Source organism: Canis lupus, chromosome X (assembly GCF_048164855.1).
Source record: "Canis lupus baileyi chromosome X, mCanLup2.hap1, whole genome shotgun sequence".
Classification (NCBI taxonomy): Eukaryota; Metazoa; Chordata; class Mammalia; order Carnivora; family Canidae; genus Canis; species Canis lupus.
Genome location: NC_132876.1, coordinates 115,854,001 through 115,874,794, shown reverse-complemented (window position 1 = coordinate 115,874,794; position 20,794 = coordinate 115,854,001). Strand labels below are relative to the sequence as shown.

The following is a 20,794-nucleotide window of genomic DNA, read 5'->3' as shown; positions in this document are numbered from 1 at the left end:
TGTCCCCCCTTCACTTGATGGGATGAGCACTGGGTGTTATTCTGTATGTTGGCAAATTGAACACCAATAAAAAATAAATTAAAAAAAAAAAAAACGTCCCCCGTCCCCACCCAGTCCCCAGTGTAGGGTGAGATGAAGCACACCCATCCCATCCCAAATGATTCTCTTGGCCAGGGGTCGGCCAGTGTTCTCTGTGAAGTAAATATTTTAGGCTTCGCGGACCAAGAGGCACATTGAAGACATTATGTAGGTACTTCCGTCGTACGAGAAAAACACATCGCACAATTATTTATTTTTTAAAAGATTTTATTTTTATTTATTTATGATAGACAGAGAGAGACAGACAGAGAGAGAGAGAGGCAGAGACACAGGCAGAGGGAGAAGCAGGCCCCATGCCGGGAGCCCGACGCGGGACTCAATCCCAGGACTCCAGGATCGCGCCCCGGGCCAAAGGCAGGTGCGAAACCGCTGAGCCACCCAGGGATCCCCCCCCCGCACAATTATTTAATGGATAAAAATCAAAACGGAATAACCAAGTGCACTTTTTTGGTGATCTAGGTCTAATAAGGACAAGAATGGAATTCTTTTGGGGGGATGATCGCATCGTGTGATTGAAGTTTAAAGTCAGTGTTCTTTTTTTTTTTAATTTTATTTATTTATGATAGTCACACAGAGAGAGAGAGAGAGAGAGGCAGAGACACAGGCAGAGGGAGAAGCAGGCTCCATGCAGGGAGCCCGATGTGGGATTCGATCCCGGGTCTCCAGGATCGCGCCCTGGGCCAAAGGCAGGCGCTAAACCGCTGCGCCACCCAGGGATCCCTAAAGTCAGTGTTCTTTAGCAGCAGACCGGTTGCAAGTGTTTATTTGTAAAAATTACTCTTCCCTCCCCCATCCCGCGCCCTGGGGCCTGCTTGGGCCCACACGCTGTGGTTTGCGGACCCCAGTGCTCAGTTAAACCTTCTGAGGCCCTCGGTTCCACTTCACCTGTCAGACCAAATCAGGAAACTGAGTCTTCGTGCCTGGTGCGTGCTCATCCAGCCCCCCGCTGGCCCATTCACCGAAAGTTTGTTGGGCTTAGGCCACGTGCCAGGTGCTGGCTGAGGTGCGGGGACACCCGGGGGACAGGCCCCACGGAGCCCCACACCTCCCTTGCTATGAGCTGTCTTGGAAATGAGTGGGACAAAGTCAAGGCGACGCAAGTGTTATTTAACTGTGAATCATACAACAAAAGAGGAGTTTGGGCAACCCTAAACTGACCTCAAAGTTATGAAGTTTACAAAAACACACTAAAGCTTGCGAAGCGGAAGAAAAATATTCCCTGTTTCTCTCCTTCCTTTTCCCCTGATCCTAGACTCCAGAGCAAAGCGATGTTAACATTTTTTGTTGAGATGTTATTTATTTATTCATGAGAGACACAAAGAGAAAGAGAGACAGAGACACGGGCAGAGGGAGAAGCAGGCTCCCTGTGGGGAGCCCGATGCGGGACTAGATCCCAGGACCCCGGGATCACGCCCTGAGCCGAAGTCAGACGCTCAACTGCTGAGCCACCCCGGCGCCCCCCACCCCGATGTTAACATTTTGGTGAGGATCCTTGCAGCCATCTCCCCACCCCCCGACATACACCCCAAAATACACAAACTCACACATACACACACCCAACCCCATATGTGTTATATTTGTATCACTTACTCAAATTATTTTATAAATAACTTTCTCCCCTCCCCGTGAATTTCAGTTTTGAAATTTGAAAGCACAGTCAATAAATGATTTGGCAACAGTTAAGAAATCACAAGTTCCCTTCTTCTCACATAAAGTTCTGCAAACCACGTGCTAGGTTCCGCTGATGGTAAAGCAGCCGAGTTCAGGAAGTTGGCCAGTTTCTTTTCCCTGAGTGCACCTACCGCCCAGAGGACAGCCCCCCTCGGTGCTGCAGGTGACGGGATGAGACTTTAGGACCACAGAAGCTCGGTAAGCCGCCCCTATTCTTTTTTTTTTTTTTTTTTTTTTTTTTTTTTCCGCCCCTATTCTTTTAACAAAGCTTTCCAACAAAATACCTGATTCCGACTCCGAAATGTGGTTTGGGAGCAAATGGTGTGGACACAGAAAGGGACGGATGGGGCCACAAGCATAAAAAGGTTAAGTATTGAAGCAACCCCTAATGTGGGCCGAGTGGCCTCATGTGCAGTAGGTTTTGAAAATCAAACCTAGTAAGCGATCTTACTAATTCCAATAGGACAACAAGCAAATTCCAGGTTCAGGAGTTGACTATGACTCTCCGGTCATGCAGGAAGCAATATTCTCTTCTAGAACCAAAGAGTTGAAAGCCAAGTGGGTGGGAGAAGTGTTTTTCCTTTGCTACCTCTATTTAAAAAAAATTAAATTAAACTAAATTAAAAAGGGCAAACTCTGATCTCACATGCGCCAGTCGCTTGCGAGGGCCTAGGCGGAGCCTGAAATTGAGACTCGTAGGAGCTTAATGTTCAATATTAGTTGCCCCTTTTCTTGTTCAGGATTTTTGAGTAAACGTGGTACCATTTCTGCAGTTGTGTGCTTGAGTGTTGAGACCTAGCAGGGGGTCAGTTTTTTGTTATTGCCGACAACTGTCAGATGGAAACACAAACTTGACGATTTTAAGATGTGTTTTCTACAAAAAACTCTGAGATTTGAGAGCAGTTAAAAAGTCTGATTTCAAGAGACTCTCATCCAAAATTTACCTTATAATGTTTCCATGCTCAGTCAGTGCTTATTAAAGTTCTTGGAGTTATTTACTTCTACAGCCATTTAGTGTATATTTAAGTTTTCGAAGTTCTTTTTCTTTCCTTTTTTATTTTTTTAAAGATCTTAGTTCCAGGTAGTTAAGGTTACGGTGTAATATTAAGCTCAGGTGTACAATGCGGTGATTCAGCGCTCCCATCCATCACCCGGTGCTCATCACAAGTGCCCTCCTCCATCCCCATCACCTGTTTCACTTCTCCCCTCACCCCCCTCAACCACCCGTGTGTTCTCTGTAGCTGAGTCTGTTTCTGGGTTTGTCTCTCTCTCTCTGTCTTTCCCCACCCCCTTTGCTCATCTGTTTTGTTTCTTAAATTCCACAAATGAGTGAGATCATATGGTATTTGTCCTTCTCTGACTTATTTCACTTAGCATCATCCTCTCTAGCCCCCCCCACATGGTTGCAAATGGCGAGATTCCACTCTTGTTGGTGGCCGAAAGGAGTTAATTTTGAAATCCATGTAATGCCCGTTTTAGATCTTGAAAGGAGACGAAGTCTGTACTGAATTTTTATGATGCTTTATGAACTGACTGTGGTGGCCCGCCAGGGCCAATGACACATGTGGAATTGGGATTGAAGTTATCCAGTTTCTTTTCTTTTTTTTAAAGATTTTATTTATTTATTCATGAGAGACACACACACAGAGAGAGGCAGAGACTCAGGCCGAGGGAGAAGCAGGCTCCATGCGGGGAGTCCGATGTCGGACTCGATCCTGGGACCCCAGGATCATGTCCTGGGCCAAAGGCAGACGCTCAACCGCGGACCCAGGCGTCCCGAAGTTATCCAGTTTCTACTAGGTATTTGTCAGCCGCTGTGGGAGCCGCAGCCAATATAACTGTATTATAAAAAAGTGAAAATGGAATGATAACAAAATCAAACTCAGCGTGGAAACATGCCCTGCCTCCCTTCCACGGGTGACTTAGGTAGAGGTGAAGGACCTCACAGGCCCCTGGCAAGGTCCTTTGACCTCAGAGGCTTGACTACACATTGGAATCACCGGGGACCCCCCAGACTGAAGGAATCAGAATGTCGAGGGCTGGGCCTAGCCGTTCGTAGCTTCTCAGCTTCACAGCTTTCTCAACGTGAGCCCAAGAGCCACTGCCTTAGGACAGCACCCGACCAGCTCCTTTGGTCCTTTGCTTAAAAGAGCACAGTCCTTTTGTAGGGGGGTGAGAAGATTCCAGAAGACCCGGAGCTCACTTATTAGCCCCTTGGTTTGATTTCAGAAGGTGAAATGAAGGCTCCAAGCATGCCTTAGCTGAAAAGCCAGGGCTGTGGTTCAGGGCGAGGCAGGGGGTGACGCTTGCTCGTTCTCCTCCAGGGGCTGCTTCTCATCCTGTCCTGTGCTAAGCCTCAGCACTGCGTGTGGCGGGGGTGGGGGGTGGGGGGGACGGAAGGCAGGCCCCTGGGAAACCAGACTTAGGGGATGTGGGGTGTGTCTCGTGGGGGAACATGTTGTTACTCATGGTTAGTCTTTGAAAACCCGCTGGATGTGATTTATAAGGGCATCTTAGGGTGACGGCCAGAGCCTACTGGGGGGATCATCATTCCAATGGAATGTCTTGACTTCAGCTGGGTTATTAAACAGAACTGCGGGATTTGCTGCTGTTTAAGGTCTTATCTCCAATTTATGACCCTTCAGGACTATAATGCAGAGTAAATTGGACGAGTAACCCGCGGCTTCTGGGTCGGCAGGAGCGAGTACAGGCCGTGCTGACTTTGCCGAGGGTAACAAAGAGCTCCTCGTGGGTGCCTATGTCTCCAGTCAGTAGGCTTCCGGTGGTTCTACGGAATTCCAGAGAATCTGGAAGTGCCCCAGGGGTAGACTGACCAGTGCAGAAAGGCAAGGTGGAAAATCCACTCCCAGCATTTGAATCCTGAAGGTCCAGGTGTGGCCGGGAGGTCCCTGCGGATAATCCAAACCAGAGCATTGCCAACCAGCTGCTTGCCTCCAGCCCCACCCATCTGCTAACCACTCCGGGTGCCCGGGCTCGGCTGCAGCCCTGCCACGTCCCATTTGAGTGACCTTGGGGAGATCGGCTTCTCTGAGCCTCAGGTTCCCCGTCTGTAAAATGAGGGCTTAGAGTAGCACCTGCCGCCCTGAGTTTTAGGAGGATTAAATACAAAAATGTGTGACTTGGCGCAGCTCCCAGTGTTTGCTTCCTGGTAAAGCACTCACCACGTTCTCCCTCCTATACTTCCAGGAATTCAAATAGCATGATTTTTCATATTTCAACATATAGGAAATCAGGACCCATCTCATTGTGGACGTGTGCGTTTGTTTTTTGTTTTTTTTGTGTGTGTGTTTTTTATTTTTATAAATTTATTTTTTATTGGTGTTCAATTTGCCAACATATAGTATAACCCCCAGTGCTCATCCCGTCTAGTGCCCCCCTCAGTGCCCGTCATCCAGTCACCCCCACCCCTCGCCCTCCTCCCCTTCCACCACCCCTAGTTCGTTTCCCAGAGTTAGGAGTCTCCCCTGTTCTGTCTCCCTCACTGATATTTCCCACTCATTTTCTCTCCTTTCCCCTTTATTCCCTTTCACTATTTTTTAGTATTTTTTTTTTTTTTGGACGTGTGCATTTGATGCGGTAGTGGTATCTTCTTGCCTCCAAAGCTGTGAGCGGATCCGTCAGCTTTGGGATGGATAAAATAAAAAATCCATTGATTAATTATACGTTTTATCCGAGGTGACAAATCCTGTCAACCGTTTCTTTATTCATTGACTGCCAGGATGCCTCAGTGGTCCACAGAGTCAACTGCAAACGAATCAAAACCTGTTAGAAGTTAGAAAAATGTCCAGTTTGGCAAAAATTTAAAAAATAAAAAAATAAAAAAATCAGGTCTGGTCGAATGCCACGGCACACCTGCCCAAACAGGGAAATAAGTCACCTGGGGGGATTAATCACGTTTTATAATCAATGGGTTCTCTTGACACTGCAGCGCTAGGGGTTACCAGCGGGACCCATCCTGAGAAAGGAGTAAACTCGGGAGATGTTGGGAGGCAGAGGGCGAGGAAAGGGGGCATCATTGCCGAAAGGCCGTTTGCAGCCTAGGACAGGGATGTGGAAAGATAAAAAGCTGTTTTATTTCAGGAAGGCAGGCTCGGCCCCCACCCGGAACCCCCGCAGGCGATTTTTGCCCTAGATTGTGAAATTGTGCAGGAAAACCAGCGGGATCTATTTTAGCACCGCCCAGTGGGGAGCGCTCCCTTTGCACCCAGCACGTTCAGCTTCTGTCCTACGCACGACCCTCGGCCCACAGGACGGCTTCTGGGGGTGTCCCCAGCCAAGGCGGACTTTTCTGAGCCTTGAAAGGGCGCTGGGCCTTGAAAATTGTGGTTGTGGCGTCCCCTGGCATCCAAGCACAGAAGGCAGATTTGAGGGAGGACCAAGGCAGGTTGTTTTTTGTTGTGTCGTGTGCATCTTTCGGAACTCGAGGGACTGGTGTGGCCTGTGGTGTGCCACGGCCCCAGCCAAAGACCTGAGGACGCACGGAAAATAGGAAAACGGTTGTGAAATCGCTTCCTCTACAGCTAGCAACAGCTGTCTCTGGCAGGGAGGGGAAGTTAAACAGATTTCTGTGTGCGTGCGTGTGTGCATGTCTGAGTGTGTGTGTGTGTCATAGGCTCTCTTTAAAGAAACAAACGGGTCCTGACTTTTTCTGGGGGTTCCCAGTGAGAATCCAGAGCACGCTGCCTCGGGCGTCCTCGGGGCTGTGCAGGGCACTGAGCCCCGGGCCTGTGTGCACCAAGGGCCTCCTCGGGCCGCTGCACTGTGTCTGGGCGGTGGGGTCACCGGCCACCCGTTCTCACCCTCTTAGTTTCCTGGGGCCTCTGTGACAGGCATCACAAACTTGGTGGCCCAGAACCACAGCACCGGGTGCTCTGGCCATCCTGGAGGCCGGAAGTCTAAGATCCAGGTGCTATCAGCACGCTTGGTTCCTTCTTGGTGGCTCAGGGGGAAGGGTCCCAGGCCCTGCTCCTGGCTCCCCGCGGTGGCCGGCAGGTGGCCGGCAGTCCTTGGTGCTCCTTGCCAACGTCCCCTCCTTCTTAGGACCCCAGTCACCGGACTAGGCTGCACCCTAAAGCAGCAGGACCTCACTTTGACTCCATCCCATTCATTTTGGTTTTTTTAAAAGATTTTATTATTTTTTAGAGAGACAGAGAACACAAGCAGGGGGTGGAGCAGAGGGAGAAGGAGAAGCAGGCTCCATGCTGAGCAGGGGGCCCGATGCAGGACTCGATCCCAGGACCCCAGACATGAGCCGAAGGCAGACACTCAACCCACTGAGCCCCTCAGGTGCCCCGACTCCATTCCAATTCTAAAAACCCTACTTCCAAGTGAGGTCACACTCACAGGTACAGAGAAGTTCAGCGTGTGGGGATCCCTGGGGGGCTCAGAGGCTGAGCGTCTGCCTTTGGCTCAGGGCGTGACCCCGGGGTCCCGGGATTGAGTCCCACGTCGGGCCCCCTGCTCAGCGCAGAGCCTGCTTCTCCCTCTGCCTGTGTCTCTGCCCCTCTCTGTGCATCTCTCATGAATAAATAAATAAAAAATCTTAAAAAAAAAAAAGTTCAGCATGTGTTTGGGGGGCATAACTGAAGCCACCACACTCTCCTTTTCTGATCCCTGTCTGCCACCTCTGCTGGCTTCGGGTCCCCCACCGGTCAGCTCCGCTCTAACCCTTCTCTTTCCGCCAGCGGGTATCTCCCCACCTCACCCCTGGGCCTGATCTGAGCCCCAGGGCGACAGCACTGACAACCAGGGTTGGCTTCTCTTTGGAGAGCTCTTCTTAGAAGGCACAAGGCCTGGGACCCGTGACACTTTAAGGAGACATTTTGTTTTCTTTAAAATCAGGAAAGTGGGGCAGCCTGGGTGGCTCAGTGGTTCAGCACCGCCTTCAGCCCAGGGCCTGATCCTGGAGACCTGGGATCAAGTCCCACGTCAGGCTCCCTGCATGGAGCCTGCTTCTCTTTTAAAATCTTTTAAAAAATAAAATAAAATAAAATAAAATAAAATAAAACAAAATAAAATAAAACAATCAGGAAAGTAACATAATCCAGCCCAGACTGTGTGGGGCTTTATGCCAAAACAGTCATTAGAGAAATCTTTTACTATTTTTTTTTAATGGAGGAAGGAGCCCACAAGTGCCATGAAAGTCATAGCTCAGCCCTGTTGACAACCACATTCGATTTGCTGATTTACCACACATGCCAAGGGAAACTCAGGAATCACTAATATGTCCCCAGGGAAGGAGATCTAAGTTGTTTTTTTTTTTAAGATTTTATTTATTTATTCATGAGAGACACACACAGAGAGAGAGAGGCAGAGACACAGGCAGAGGGAGAAGCAGGCTCCCTATGGGGAGCCCGATGGGGGACTCGACCCCGGGACCCCAGGATCAGGCCCTGAGCCAAGGGCAGGTGCTAAACCACTGAGCCACCCAGGGATCCCCTAAGTTTTTTTTTTTTTAAGATTTTATTTATTTGATGGAGAGCCAGAGAGCACAAGCAGGGGGAGAGGCAGGGGACAGGGGAGGGGGACAAGCACACTCCCTGCGGAGCGGAGCACAGAGCCCGACTCAGGGGCTCCATCTCACAGTCCTGAGATCGTGACCTGAGCCGAAACCAAGAGTCGAGCACTTACCCAACTGTGCCACGCGGGTGCCCAGGAGGTTTAAGTACTGATCCCCAGTCCCTTATCTGAAACCTGTAGGCCAGCAGGGCGTCCGAATTCAGAATTCACATTCCAGCAAGATGACATGCTCCCCACACGATACATTATAAAACACTTCCAAGGGGTCCAGGTCAGGCACGTGGCTGTTTCTGCCGTGAAACAAGAATGCTCACGCTAAGTACGGAAATACAGGTGACAGTAGCCTTAGGTCAGTTCAGGTCACGTTCAGCTGCCAAATATGTTATAAAAGAAACAAAAATGTAGTCTTCTGGTGCTCAAATTTTTTAGGATTTCAGACTTGCAGAGAGGGGACTGAGAATGCGTGCAAGACAGGACCTGCATTAAGAAAATAAACCGTAAACCACTATCCTGGGCACCAGAAGGCCTCATTCGATCAATAGCTGTGTCTGATTGTTTTTTTCTTTTTGCTTGTATCGATTTTTCTCATGCTCGGTGAATCGCTCAGGTGATTGGTATTGGTTGTTATTTCATACTCAAGCGTGGGGCATCAAATAACTGATTACGAGCTCCGATTTCAAGGACAGGACTTCCCAACGGATGAGTCTGTGCCCAAGATGAATGGCTGTGAGTCGCTTTTGGTCAGACTATGCCAACGTGATCATAGATCTTTTCTCTGGTGCAAGGCTGAGGCCGGGGTGAGGCAAGTTGAGGTGCTCATCCAGGTGCAAAATTTAAGGAAGGGAGGATGCCAAAAAGCTCCATAATCAAAATAAGCAATATTTTAATAGTGCTATTTGCTATTCAAAAATCAAACTGGCAAATTACAGCCCAGCCTGCAGACTAGTTTTGCCAGTTTTGGTGAATAAAGTTTTTTTGGAACCACAGCTGGGCTCAGGGTGAGGCAAGTGAAGTGGTGCCTCACAAGTGCAGGGTTGGATTCTGTCTTCATTGAAAGATTTTTTTTAAATGTATTTATTCATGAGAGACACAGAGAGAGAGAGAGGCAGAGACACAGGCAGAGGGAGAAGCAGGCTCCATGCAGGGAGCCCGACTCGGGACTCGATCCCAGGACCCCAGGATCACACCCTGAGCCAAAGGCAGATGCTCAACCACTGAGCCACCCAGGTGCCCATCTTTATTTAAAATGTTGAATATTTAGCCCATGAGAGATTTTAAGTTGTTAGACTAGCATTCACCTTGATGACTAAGTTTTGGGGTGCCCCCTTAAATTTGGCACTCACAGCCCTGCTACCGTGCTTGTTCATTTTCCCAGGGAGATGCTCCGGTTTCCTGCTGGGGTGCTAGAGGGGAGTGTCCATGAGCTGGGACATTGGCAGAGTTCCCAGAGCCAGGGGTGGTGCAGGAGGAAGATGGGGAGGATGGAGAGGGTGGGGAGTATTGGGAGGATGGGGAGGATGGGGAGGATGGGGAGTATCAGGAGGATGGGGAGGATGGGGAGGATGGGGAGGGTGGGGAGTATCAGGAGGATGGGGAGGGTGGGGAGGGTGGGGAGGATGGGGAGGATGGGGACGATGGGGAGGATGGAGAGGGTGGGGAGGATGGGGAGGATGGGGAGGGTGGGGAGGGTGGGGAGTATCAGGAGGATGGGGAGGATGGGGAGGATGGGGAGGGTGGGGAGTATCAGGAGGATGGGGAGGATAGGGAGGGTGGGGAGGATAGGGAGGATGGGGACGATGGGGAGGATGGAGAGGGTGGGGAGTATCGGGAGGATGGGGAGGATGGGGAGGGTGGGGAGTATCAGGAGGATGGGAAGGATGAGGTCGATGGGGAGGGTGAGGAGGATGGGGAGGGTGGGGAGGGCGGGGCTCGGTGCTGTCTGCTGCAGGTGCTCTCTGTCGATGTGCCCTCGCAGATGTGGGGAGGGGGGACCCGGTCCTTACTCTCCCTTAGTGGGGGCCTTGACCTGCCAGGGCGGGAGAGGCAAACAGCAGCAGAAGTGCACGTCCTTTCTCCTCCCTGTCTCAGGTTCGGTTTTATTTGCATAGTTGCACTTTCTGTGTTACTTGCACAATTGCCCCCTTGCGCCCTCGATTTTATTTGCCAAGTTGCCATTTCTCTATTTGAGGGGGGGGCGAGTGGCCATTTCTCTATTTTCCTTGCAGAGTTGCCAGGCTGGATGTGTTGGCTCGTCGACGACACCTGAGTGAGGCCTGGTTGTCCTGGGTACCCTTCTCGCCCTGCCTGGGATCTGGCTCCCCAGGAGGTGCTTCTGGAGCCACAGACTTTTGGGAGCCAGGGGCTCGGCTGGGGAGGTCATGCTGCTCCTGCTGGGGTCTTGCCCCCCACCCCAGCTCCAGCTGGACGAGCGAGCTAGGGCCTTGCCAAGCGGCCTGGCCCCTGGGCCTCACCCAGCACTTTGGGAGAGGACCTGAGGCAGAGGGAGAGGCTGACGGGGGGAGGTTTTCTCCTCAACCCCCAGGCTAGCAGCCTGCCCGCCACTTCCCACCCTGCCCCGCCTTGTGTTTCTCTTCAAATTGAGGTTACATGGAGCTTGTCCACTCTGGACTCGTGGAAGGGTGGAGCTAGGAACCTCGAGCTCCTCGCTCACAGATCTGCGGGATGTCCTGATCCCTTCCCTGGCCGACATCTACTGTAAGCTGCCTCACTCTCTGGGAGGCCATTTTCATCCTGAAAAAAACAACAAAACAAAACAAAACAAAAAAACCCAGTGGAGTTCAACAAGTTCTCCTCCTGGTCTCCAGTGCCCCCTAGAGGCTTTTCTGCTCACTTGTTCATTGTTGTAGGAGAGACCTTGGCCTCTGAAATGAGATGTGGAGGCCTTAACTTGAGGCCACACGGGGCAGCTCTGTCCTCTGGACCTGCCCAACGAACTACCTAAAAATGCCACTCCTACCAACACAGCTATTTAGCAGGCCAAGGGAAGAGTCTCCAATCTGGCCTTACCCTGCCATCTGTTCCTCATGGGCCCTTTTAAACATTAATTTTGAATTTTTTAATTAATTAATAATTAAAAATTAGAGCAGGAACCTGACAAGCACTGCCTCAGCCATTACCCCAGTTTCATCATGAGAAAACCAACAGACAAATCCCAATCGACGGACAGTCTACATAACCAACCTCTTCCCTGTCTTTATTTCTCTTCATAATAATTTCCTTTTTTTTTCTTTTAAGGTTTTATTGATCTAGTTAACAGAGGGAGAGAGAGAGTGCACAAGCAGGGGGAGCTGTGGGCAGAGGTGGGTGGAGAAGTAGGCCCCCCGCAGAGTGGAGAGCCCAATGCGGGCCTCAATCCCAGGACCCCGGGATCATGACCTGAGCCGAAGGCAGATGCTTCACCCACTGAGCCCCCCGGGCGCCCCTCTCCACCATAATTTCTACCGTCTAATAGGAGTAATCCGTTCACCAAAGGAGAACACTGAGCAGGACTTGCCCGATCAGATATAACATCCCCTCAAACTGTAGTTATTAAAACATGCGCATGTTTTAATGCTAGCGCATGAATGATGAACAGATTGATGAAGCAGAGAGTCTAGAAATAGACCCAAATATACAGGAAAGTGGGCAGCCCAGGGGGCTGCTCCCGGTTTAGTACCACCTTCGGCCCAGGATGTGGTCCTGGAGACCCGGGATCGAGTCTCACGTCGGGCTCCCTGCATGGAGCCTGCTTCTCCCTCTGCCTGTGTCTCTGCCTCTCTCTCCCTCTCTGTGTCTTTCATGAATAAATAAATACAATCTTTTAAAAAAAACAAATATACAGGAAAGTTAGTATATGATAAAAGGAGTATATCAAGTTGGTGAGCAAAAAATTATTCAAATGATATTACACATCAACAAAACAGAACAGCAACCTACTGAATGTGAGAAGATATTTGCAAAGGGTCTGTCTGATAAAGGGTTGCTATCCAAAATGCATGAACTACACAACTCAACACCAAAAAAATAGTCTGATTAAAATTGGGCAGAGGACCCGAATAGACATTTTTCTAAAGAAGGCATAGGGATGGCCAACAGACGCATGAAAAGATGCTCACCATCACTCATCCTCAGGAAAATGTAAATCAAAACCTCCATGAGATCTCACCTCACACTTGTCACAATGGCTAAAATAAAATGCACACACAAAAGACATGTTGAGGGGGATGTGGAGAAAAGAGAACCCTTGTGCCCTGTTGGTGGCGATGTTAATTGGTGCTGGTACAACCACTGCGAAAAATACTGTTGGAGGTTCCTCAAAAACTAAAAAATAGAAACACTATATGGTGTAATTTCACTACTGGGTATGAATCCAAAGAAAATGGAAGCACGAATTCAAAAAAATACACACACTCCTATGTTCATTACAGCCTCATTCACAATAGCCAGAATGTGGAAGCAGCCTAAGTGTCCATCGATAGATGAATGGATAAAGATGTAGTGTACACACAACAGCTATAAAAAAGAATGAGATCTGGGCAGCCCGGGTGGCCCAGTGGTAGCGCCACCTTCAGCCCAGGGCGTGATCCTGGAGACCAGAGATCGAGTCCCACGTTGGGCTCCCTGCATGGAGCCTGCTTCTCCCTCTGCCTGTGTCTCTGCCTCTCTCTCTCTCTCTCTCTCTCTCTCTCTCTCTCCCATAAATAAATAAATTAAATATTTTGTTTAAAAAAGGCTATTGTGATATAATTTAAAGAAAAAGAATGAGATCTTGCCACTTGTGACAACGTGGATGGACCCAGACGGCATTATGCTCAATGACATACGTCATAGACAGATACTGTATGATTTCACTTATCTGTGGAATCTAAAAAACAAAAAAAAAATGAACGAATCAAAGAAGCAGACCTAGGAATACAGACAACAAACTAGTAGTTGCCAGAGGAGAGGGTGGTGGGGAATGAGAAAAATGGGTGAAGGGGGCAATGGGAGATACGGGCTTCCAGGTAGGGAATGAGTACGCCTCGGGGATGAAGGGTACAGCGCAGGCAGTACAGTCAGAGGTACTGTAATAGCGCTGTGTGGTGGCAGGTGGGGGCCACACCTGTGCTGAGCAGAGCATGAGGTGCAGAGGTATCGAATCACTAGGTTATGTGCCTGAAACTAATGTGACACTGAGTGTCAACTATACCTCGGTGAAAATAAATACATAAACAGTGTTGGGGCAACCAGGTCTCTGTTGAGAAAAAAATATTGTGAGTCTGCACCTCATGTTTTTGTTTTGTTTTTTTTAAAGATCTTATTTACTTATTCATGAGAGACACAGAGAGAGGCAGAGACACAGGCAGGGAGAAGCAGGCCCCATGCGGGGATCCCAATAGGGGACTAGATCCCAGGACCCCGGGATTACGCCCTGAGCCGAAGGCAGATGCTTAACCGCTGAGCCACCCAGGCATCCCTGTACCTCATGTTTTAAGCCAAAACAATCCCAGTGAGATAAATATTTCAGTGTAAGAAAGTGAAATCATAAAATTACTAGGAAAAAAAGATGAGAAAATCGTTGTTGATGGAACAGAAATGTGGAATATCCTTTATGGTGTACACTTGCCACAACTCCCAAATTCATCCGTCCATGAGGCTCCTCTGAGCCCAAGGGGCATATATGTAACTGCCTACTGGACATCTCCACTGGAAGATCACAAACTCAAATTTAACATATCAAATTAATATAATTAGAGGCTTTAAACAATACGCATTTATTAGCTCAAATTTCTGTAGGTTAAGTCTGAGTGGGCTTGCCTGGGTCCTCTGCTCTAGATCTCCTAAGGCTCACATCAACATACTGGCCAAGCTGGACTCTTCTCTCCAGGTTCCGAGTAAGGATCCATTTGCAAGTGCATTCAGGGTGTCAGTCAGTTTTAGTTCTTTGTGGTTGTAGGATGGGAGAGGGGGCATTTCTTTGCAAGGTGTCAGCAGAGAATCACTCTCGGCTTCTAAAGGCTGCCTGCATTCCCCGTCAGCGGCCCCATCCACCTTTAAGTCCGCAAGAGTCAAATTATTCTCCTGCTTCTGATCTCTGGTTCTCCTTTCTGCTGCGAGCCAGAGAAAACTCGCTGCTTTTAGAGGCACATACAATTAAATTAGGCCCATCTAGATAATCAACCTTTTGCCACAGTGACATAGCACGATTACACCAGTAGTGCGAGGGGGCAAAGGCCAGAGGGGCCCTCTTAAAATTCTGCCTACCAAACCAGGTAAAGCAGGGCTTTCTTCTAGTAAAACATCAAGTAGCGGCACCTAGATTGTGCTGTATTTGAAAATAACTGAAAGTAACTGGAAATGCCTGGGGGTTCTGGTTCACCTTATATATTTTCATCTCATCAGGAGCTGGCTCTTCCTCGAGTGCGATGAATTGGCAGTGATCACTGATCCCCAGAATATCACTATTTACTACCAAGGCTATGACAGTGACTGTTAGCTCATTAACCCTCAACTTTAGAAGGATTTAAAGAGGAAGCACTTACCTGGCTTCACTCTCAATAAGGATGTGAGTTGTGCTCTAGTGAAAAGTACAATTTAGTGAAGGTTGGTTTCCATGCCCAGTGAAATAAGATTTTGAGAGTTGACCATGACCCTCATCAAACGAATCACACTAATCTGTTTATTGCATTGTATAACTACCAGAAGTAATATATTGAGCCCTCCGTTGAGAGGGCTGCAGAGGGACGCCTGGGTGGCTCAGTGGTTGAGCGCCTACCTTTGGCTCAGGTCGTGATCCCAGGGTCCAGGGATCAAGTCCCGCATCGGGCTACCCGCAGGGAGCCTGCTTCTCCCTCTGCCTATGTTTCTGCTTCTCTCTCTGTGTCTCTCATGAATGAATAAAAAAAGATTTGATTTATTTATGCCGGGAACTGGATGCAGGACTCGATCCCGGGACTCCAGGATCGCACCCTGGGCCAAAGGCAGGCGCCAAACTGCTGAGCCACCCAGGGATCCCCTCAAATCTTTAAAAATAAATAGTCTTAAAAAAAAGAGAGAGGGCTGCAGAAAGTGAGGCACTACAAAGTGTTACAGAGGCCACATAAAAATAGGAAACATCACGTCTTCCCCACAGAAGTTTACAATATTAGCCACAGAATAGCTATGCATGCCAATGTTCATCTGCTAAGGGACATGTGAGCACTGGTAGGCATTCCGCAAAGTTTTTGTTGCGTGCTGTCTACAATTGAGGCACTGTTCTGGCATGAAGACTTCAAAGCGAGGTTGTGTAGCATCATGGCTACTGGTTAAAACACGATGTTGGAATCAGAATGACTGGGATCCAGCTCTACGGTGTATCATCCTTCTTTTTTTTAAGATTTTATTTATTTATTCATGAGAGGCACAGACACAGGCAGAAAGAGAAGCAGGCTCCATGCAGGGAGCCCGACATGGGACTCGATCCCGGGTCTCCAGGATCACACCCTGGACTGAAGGCAGCTCTAAACCGCTGAGCCACCCGGGCTGCTCTATCCTTCTGAAAGCCACCAAAGTGTCTGGGTTTGTTTCTTCACCCACAAAATGTGAAAAACATAGAACCCACCTCATTGTGTTGCTCTGAGCATTAACACGGGTGAGAAAATGTTTCTGGTGAGCACACTACCTGATACGCTGTTATCCTTATCAACAGAAGGTGTCCGCTTTGTCACTCGAGGAGATAAGAGATCCAGAGACGCACCACCGGAGAGGTAGGAAAAAACTGGGGGGAATGGCAATAAGAGATACGGTTGTGTAGAGAGATGGCTACGTAGATGAGCTAGAGGTGACTCTGGCTTGGAGATCTTGGATGACCCCATAATGAAAGCTGGATCTGAACTCTACTTGGGACGGGCCAACTTTCATCAAGAGTTATGCTAATAGGTTGAAGCTATGAATCTATAGCTTGCTGCGCTACAGACCTAGATGAACCACAGCCACGGGCCAGCATCAGACCTGCTACAGTGATGCGGCATCTCAATTAATGCCTCTGCAAGCAAAAGCTTCCCAGGCTTTCTCATCAACATAATCTCAGATAGTTCCATCTTCAACTTCTTTGAGCACCATGAAGCTGAAGGCAGCGAGAAATTAAAATCTTTCCAAACAATTTTCATAACCTGGCACTAGGTGTTATATGTAAGGGATGAATCACTAAATTCTACTCCTAAAACCAATATTAGACGATATGTGAACCAACTAGAATTTAAATAAATATGTGAAAAAGAAAAACAGATTTTATTTTACTTTTTTAAAGATTTTATTTATTCATGAGAGACACAGAGAGAGAGAGACAGAGACACAGGCAGAGGGAGAAGCAGGCTCCATGCAGGGAGTCCAATGTGGGACTCGATCCTGGAACTCCAGGATCACACCCTGGGCCAAAGGCAGGTGCTAAACCACTGAGCCACCCAGGGATCCCCAGAAAAACAGATTTTAAAAATCCAATTGTTATACTATATGTTGGCAAATCGAATTCCAGTAAAAAAAATATATATATATATATTTTTAATTCAATTGTTCCAAACCAAATTTGTTGAATTGTTGAGAGAATTCACACTTCAAAACGCATGCACGGTGTGATGAAGCGCTGATAGTCGCATCATGAAATGCGTAGTAAATACTGCTACTCTAACATTGCGCTTCCACTTTTGATTTTCCTTAGGAAAACATGAGCCCTCGGTCTTTGGTTCTGACCTGCCTTTTCTTGCTCATCTCTGACTCCTATGAGTTCGTCACCAAAGCAAATTATTCTAGAAGCTATCCTTGTGACGAGAGAAGACAGAATGGCTCTGTTATTGCAGAGTGCAACGGTCGTCGACTTCAAGAAGTTCCCCAAACAGTGGGCAAGTACGTGACAGTGCTAGACCTGTCTGATAATTACATCACACACATAACAAACGAATCATTCCACGGGCTGCAAAATCTCACTAAGATCAATCTAAATCACAACGCCAACCCACAGCACCTGAGTGAAAATCCTGATAACAAAAATGGCATGAATATCACAGATGGGGCATTCCTCAACCTACAAAACCTAAACCAGTTACTCCTTGAAGACAACCAGTTATACCAAATACCGGCTGGCTTGCCAGGGTCTTTGAAGGAACTTAGCCTGATTCAGAACAACATCATCTGGGTAACGAAAAAGAATACGTCTGGGCTCACGAATCTGGAAAGGCTCTATTTGAGCTGGAATTGCTATTTTGGCAACAACTGTAACAACAAAACTTTCAACATAGAAGACGGAACATTTGAAAGTCTTACGAATTTGGAGGTGCTGTCCCTGTCCTTTAATAAGCTTGTCCATGTGCCCCCGAAACTGCCAAGCTCCCTGAAGGAACTTTATCTTAGCAACGCCAAGATTAAAATCATCAGTCAGGAAGATTTCAAGGGATTGAGAAATTTAAGAGTCCTGGATTTAAGCGGGAACTGTCCGAGGTGCTTCAATGCCCCATTTCCCTGTACACCTTGTGAGGGAGGCGCTTCAATTCAGATCCATCCTCTTGCTTTTCAAACCCTGACGGAGCTTCGCTACCTAAACCTCTCTAGCACTTCCCTCCGGAAGATTCCTGCAACGTGGTTTGACAACATGCGTAACCTGAAGGTACTGCATCTGGAATTCAATTATTTAGTTGACGAAATAGCCTCCGGGGAATTTTTGACGAAGCTGCCCGTCTTGGAAATACTTGACTTATCTTATAACTACGTAAAGGCGAAATATCCCAAATATATTAATATTTCCCACAACTTTTCTAGCCTGAAGTTGCTCCAGGCGTTGCACTTAAGAGGTTACGTATTCCAGGAACTTAGAGCGGGAGACTTCGAGCCCCTGATGGGTCTCTCAAATCTAAAGACTATCAACTTGGGTGTCAACTTTATTAAGCAAATTAATTTTACCCTTTTCCAAAATTTCCCCAACCTCTCCATCATTTACTTGTCAGAAAACAGAATATCACCCTTGGTAAATGATATCCGGCAGAATGAAGTAAATGGTTCCTCTTCTCAAAGGCATGTCCTTAAGCCACGCTCAGCGGATATGGAGTTTGACCCACACTCAAATTTTTATCATAACACCCATCCTTTAATAAAGCCACAATGTACAGTTTATGGCAAAGCCTTAGATTTAAGCCTGAACAGTATTTTCTTCATCGGGCGAGAGCAATTTGAAGCTTTTCATGACATCGCCTGCTTAAATCTGTCTTCGAACGGCAACGGTCAAGTGTTACATGGAAATGAATTTTCAGCGGTGCCGCATATCAAATATTTGGATTTGACAAACAACAGACTAGACTTTGACGATGACAATGCGCTCAGTGATCTGCCCGAGTTAGAAGTTCTGGATCTCAGCTACAATGCACACTACTTCCGAATAGCAGGGGTGACGCACCGCCTAGGATTTATTCAAAACTTAACACAACTGAAAGTCTTAAACTTGAGCCACAACAGCATCTACACTTTAACGGAGCAAGACCTGAGAAGCGTGTCCCTGGAAGAATTAGTTTTCAGTGGAAACCGCCTTGACATTTTGTGGAATGCCGAAGGTGACAAGTACTGGAAAATTTTTACACGTCTCAGGAATCTGACACGGCTCGATCTATCCTTAAACAACCTCCGGCGCATCCCGAACGAAGCTTTCCTGAACCTGCCCCAGAGTCTCACCCAACTGTACATAAAAAATAACGCTTTAAATTTCTTTAACTGGACGTTACTCCAGGAGTTTCCACGTCTCCAGGTGCTGGACTTGAGTGGAAACAGGCTGTCCTCTATAACCAACAGCCTCTCCAAATTCACGTCTTCCCTGCAGACGCTGCTACTTCACCGAAACAGGATTTCCCACCTGCCCGCCAGCTTTCTTTCCGAAGCCAGCAGTCTGATTCACCTCGACCTGAGCTCCAACCTGCTGAAGATGATCAACAAATCCACGCTGCAAACTAAGACCAACACCAGTTTAGCCATTCTGGAACTAGGTAGAAACCCTTTTGACTGTACTTGCGACATTGGAGATTTTCGAAGATGGATGGATGAAAATCTGAATGTCACCATCCCTAGGTTGACAGACGTCATCTGCTCTAGTCCCGGGGATCAAAGGGGGAAGAGCATTGTGAGTCTGGAGCTAACAACTTGTATTTCGGATACCCTCGCGGCGGTGCTGTGTATCTTCACGTCCTTTATCACCGTCACCGTCATGTTGGCTGCCTTGGGTCACCATTGGTTTTACTGGGATGTCTGGTTTATCTATCACGTGTGCTTGGCTAAGGTAAAAGGCTACAGGTCTGTTTCCACGTCCCAAACTTTCTACGACGCCTATGTTTCTTATGACACCAAAGATGCCTCTGTTACTGACTGGGTGATAAATGAGCTGCGCTTCCACCTAGAAGAGAGTGAAGGGAAAAATGTGCTCCTCTGTTTAGAGGAGAGAGATTGGGACCCGGGATTAGCCATCATCGATAACCTCATGCAGAGCATAAACCAAAGCAAGAAAACCATATTCGTCTTAACCAAAGAATACGCCCAAAACTGGAACTTTAAAACGGCGTTCTACTTGGCCTTGCAGCGGCTCATGGATGAGAATATGGATGTGATCATATTTATTTTGCTGGAGCCAGTGTTACAGCATTCTCAGTATCTGAGGCTGCGGCAGAGGATCTGCAAGAGCTCCATCCTTCAATGGCCTGACAACCCCAAGGCGGAAGGCTTGTTTTGGCAAAGTCTGAAAAACGTGGTCTTAACTGAAAACGATTCACGGTATAACAATTTGTACGTTGATTCCATTAAGCAATACTAACTGATGTTAAGCCATGACCTGCCAACATAATAAAAATGTGAAGCGACTGCCCTTCTGTCTTAGGTATTTATTGCTGCGTAACAAATTACCCCCAGACTCAGTGGCTTAGAGTCCCACACTCTGTGATCTTAGCGTCTCTGGTCGGGATCGCGGACGAGGCTTGGCCGAGTCCTCTGCTCAGTGTCTCTCAAAGGCTGCAGTCTAGAGGTCAGTGAGGGCCACGGGACCCTCCCGGGCTTGGGATCCCCTTCCAGGCTCAAACTCACGCGGTGGTTTTCAGGACCCAGTTCCTCCCTCGCTGTCGGTCAAAGGCTGTTCTCACTTGCCCCCCTAGCAGGAAGTCTCCCACGGGGCAGCTTGCTTCATCAAAGCCAACAAAAGAAAGAGGTAGCTAGCAAGATGGAAGTCACCTGCCCTGATAATCTAGTCGGGGGAGTGACACCCCATCATTCGGGCCATATTCTATTTGTTAGAAGTAAATCTCAGGTCCTGCTGCCAGCTCCGTGGGAGTGATCACCTCAGTCCAGGGAAACTAGTCCAAGACCAAAATGGCCTGCCTTGGCCTACCATCTTGGTCATAGACTGTGAGTACCAGGAGGCAGAGGTTATTGTGGGCCAGCTTTACAGTTGGCTTGCTATACCTTCTTTCCAAGGTCTAAGAATTTTTGTAACTAGAACTCATGGCTC

At 48.1% G+C, this 20,794-nt stretch overlaps 1 protein-coding gene across 2 annotated transcripts; it reads left to right on the top strand.

Annotated features, from left to right (window-relative positions):
• The first annotated feature begins 1,816 nt into the window (after positions 1-1,816).
• On the top strand, positions 1,817-20,154 carry TLR8 (toll like receptor 8). 2 transcript variants are annotated; one of them, XM_072818374.1, is made up of 3 exons: positions 1,817-1,968; positions 15,977-16,034; positions 16,985-20,154. In XM_072818374.1, exon 3 carries the CDS (start codon positions 16,991-16,993, stop codon positions 20,105-20,107), a length of 3,117 nt encoding a protein of 1,038 aa, XP_072674475.1. In that variant the 5' UTR covers positions 1,817-1,968; positions 15,977-16,034; positions 16,985-16,990; the 3' UTR covers positions 20,108-20,154. The 2 variants fall into 2 exon arrangements, with proteins under 2 accessions (XP_072674475.1, XP_072674476.1); XM_072818375.1 differs by lacking the exon at positions 15,977-16,034 and having other exon boundaries at positions 1,837-1,968.
• The last annotated feature ends 640 nt before the right edge of the window (positions 20,155-20,794 follow it).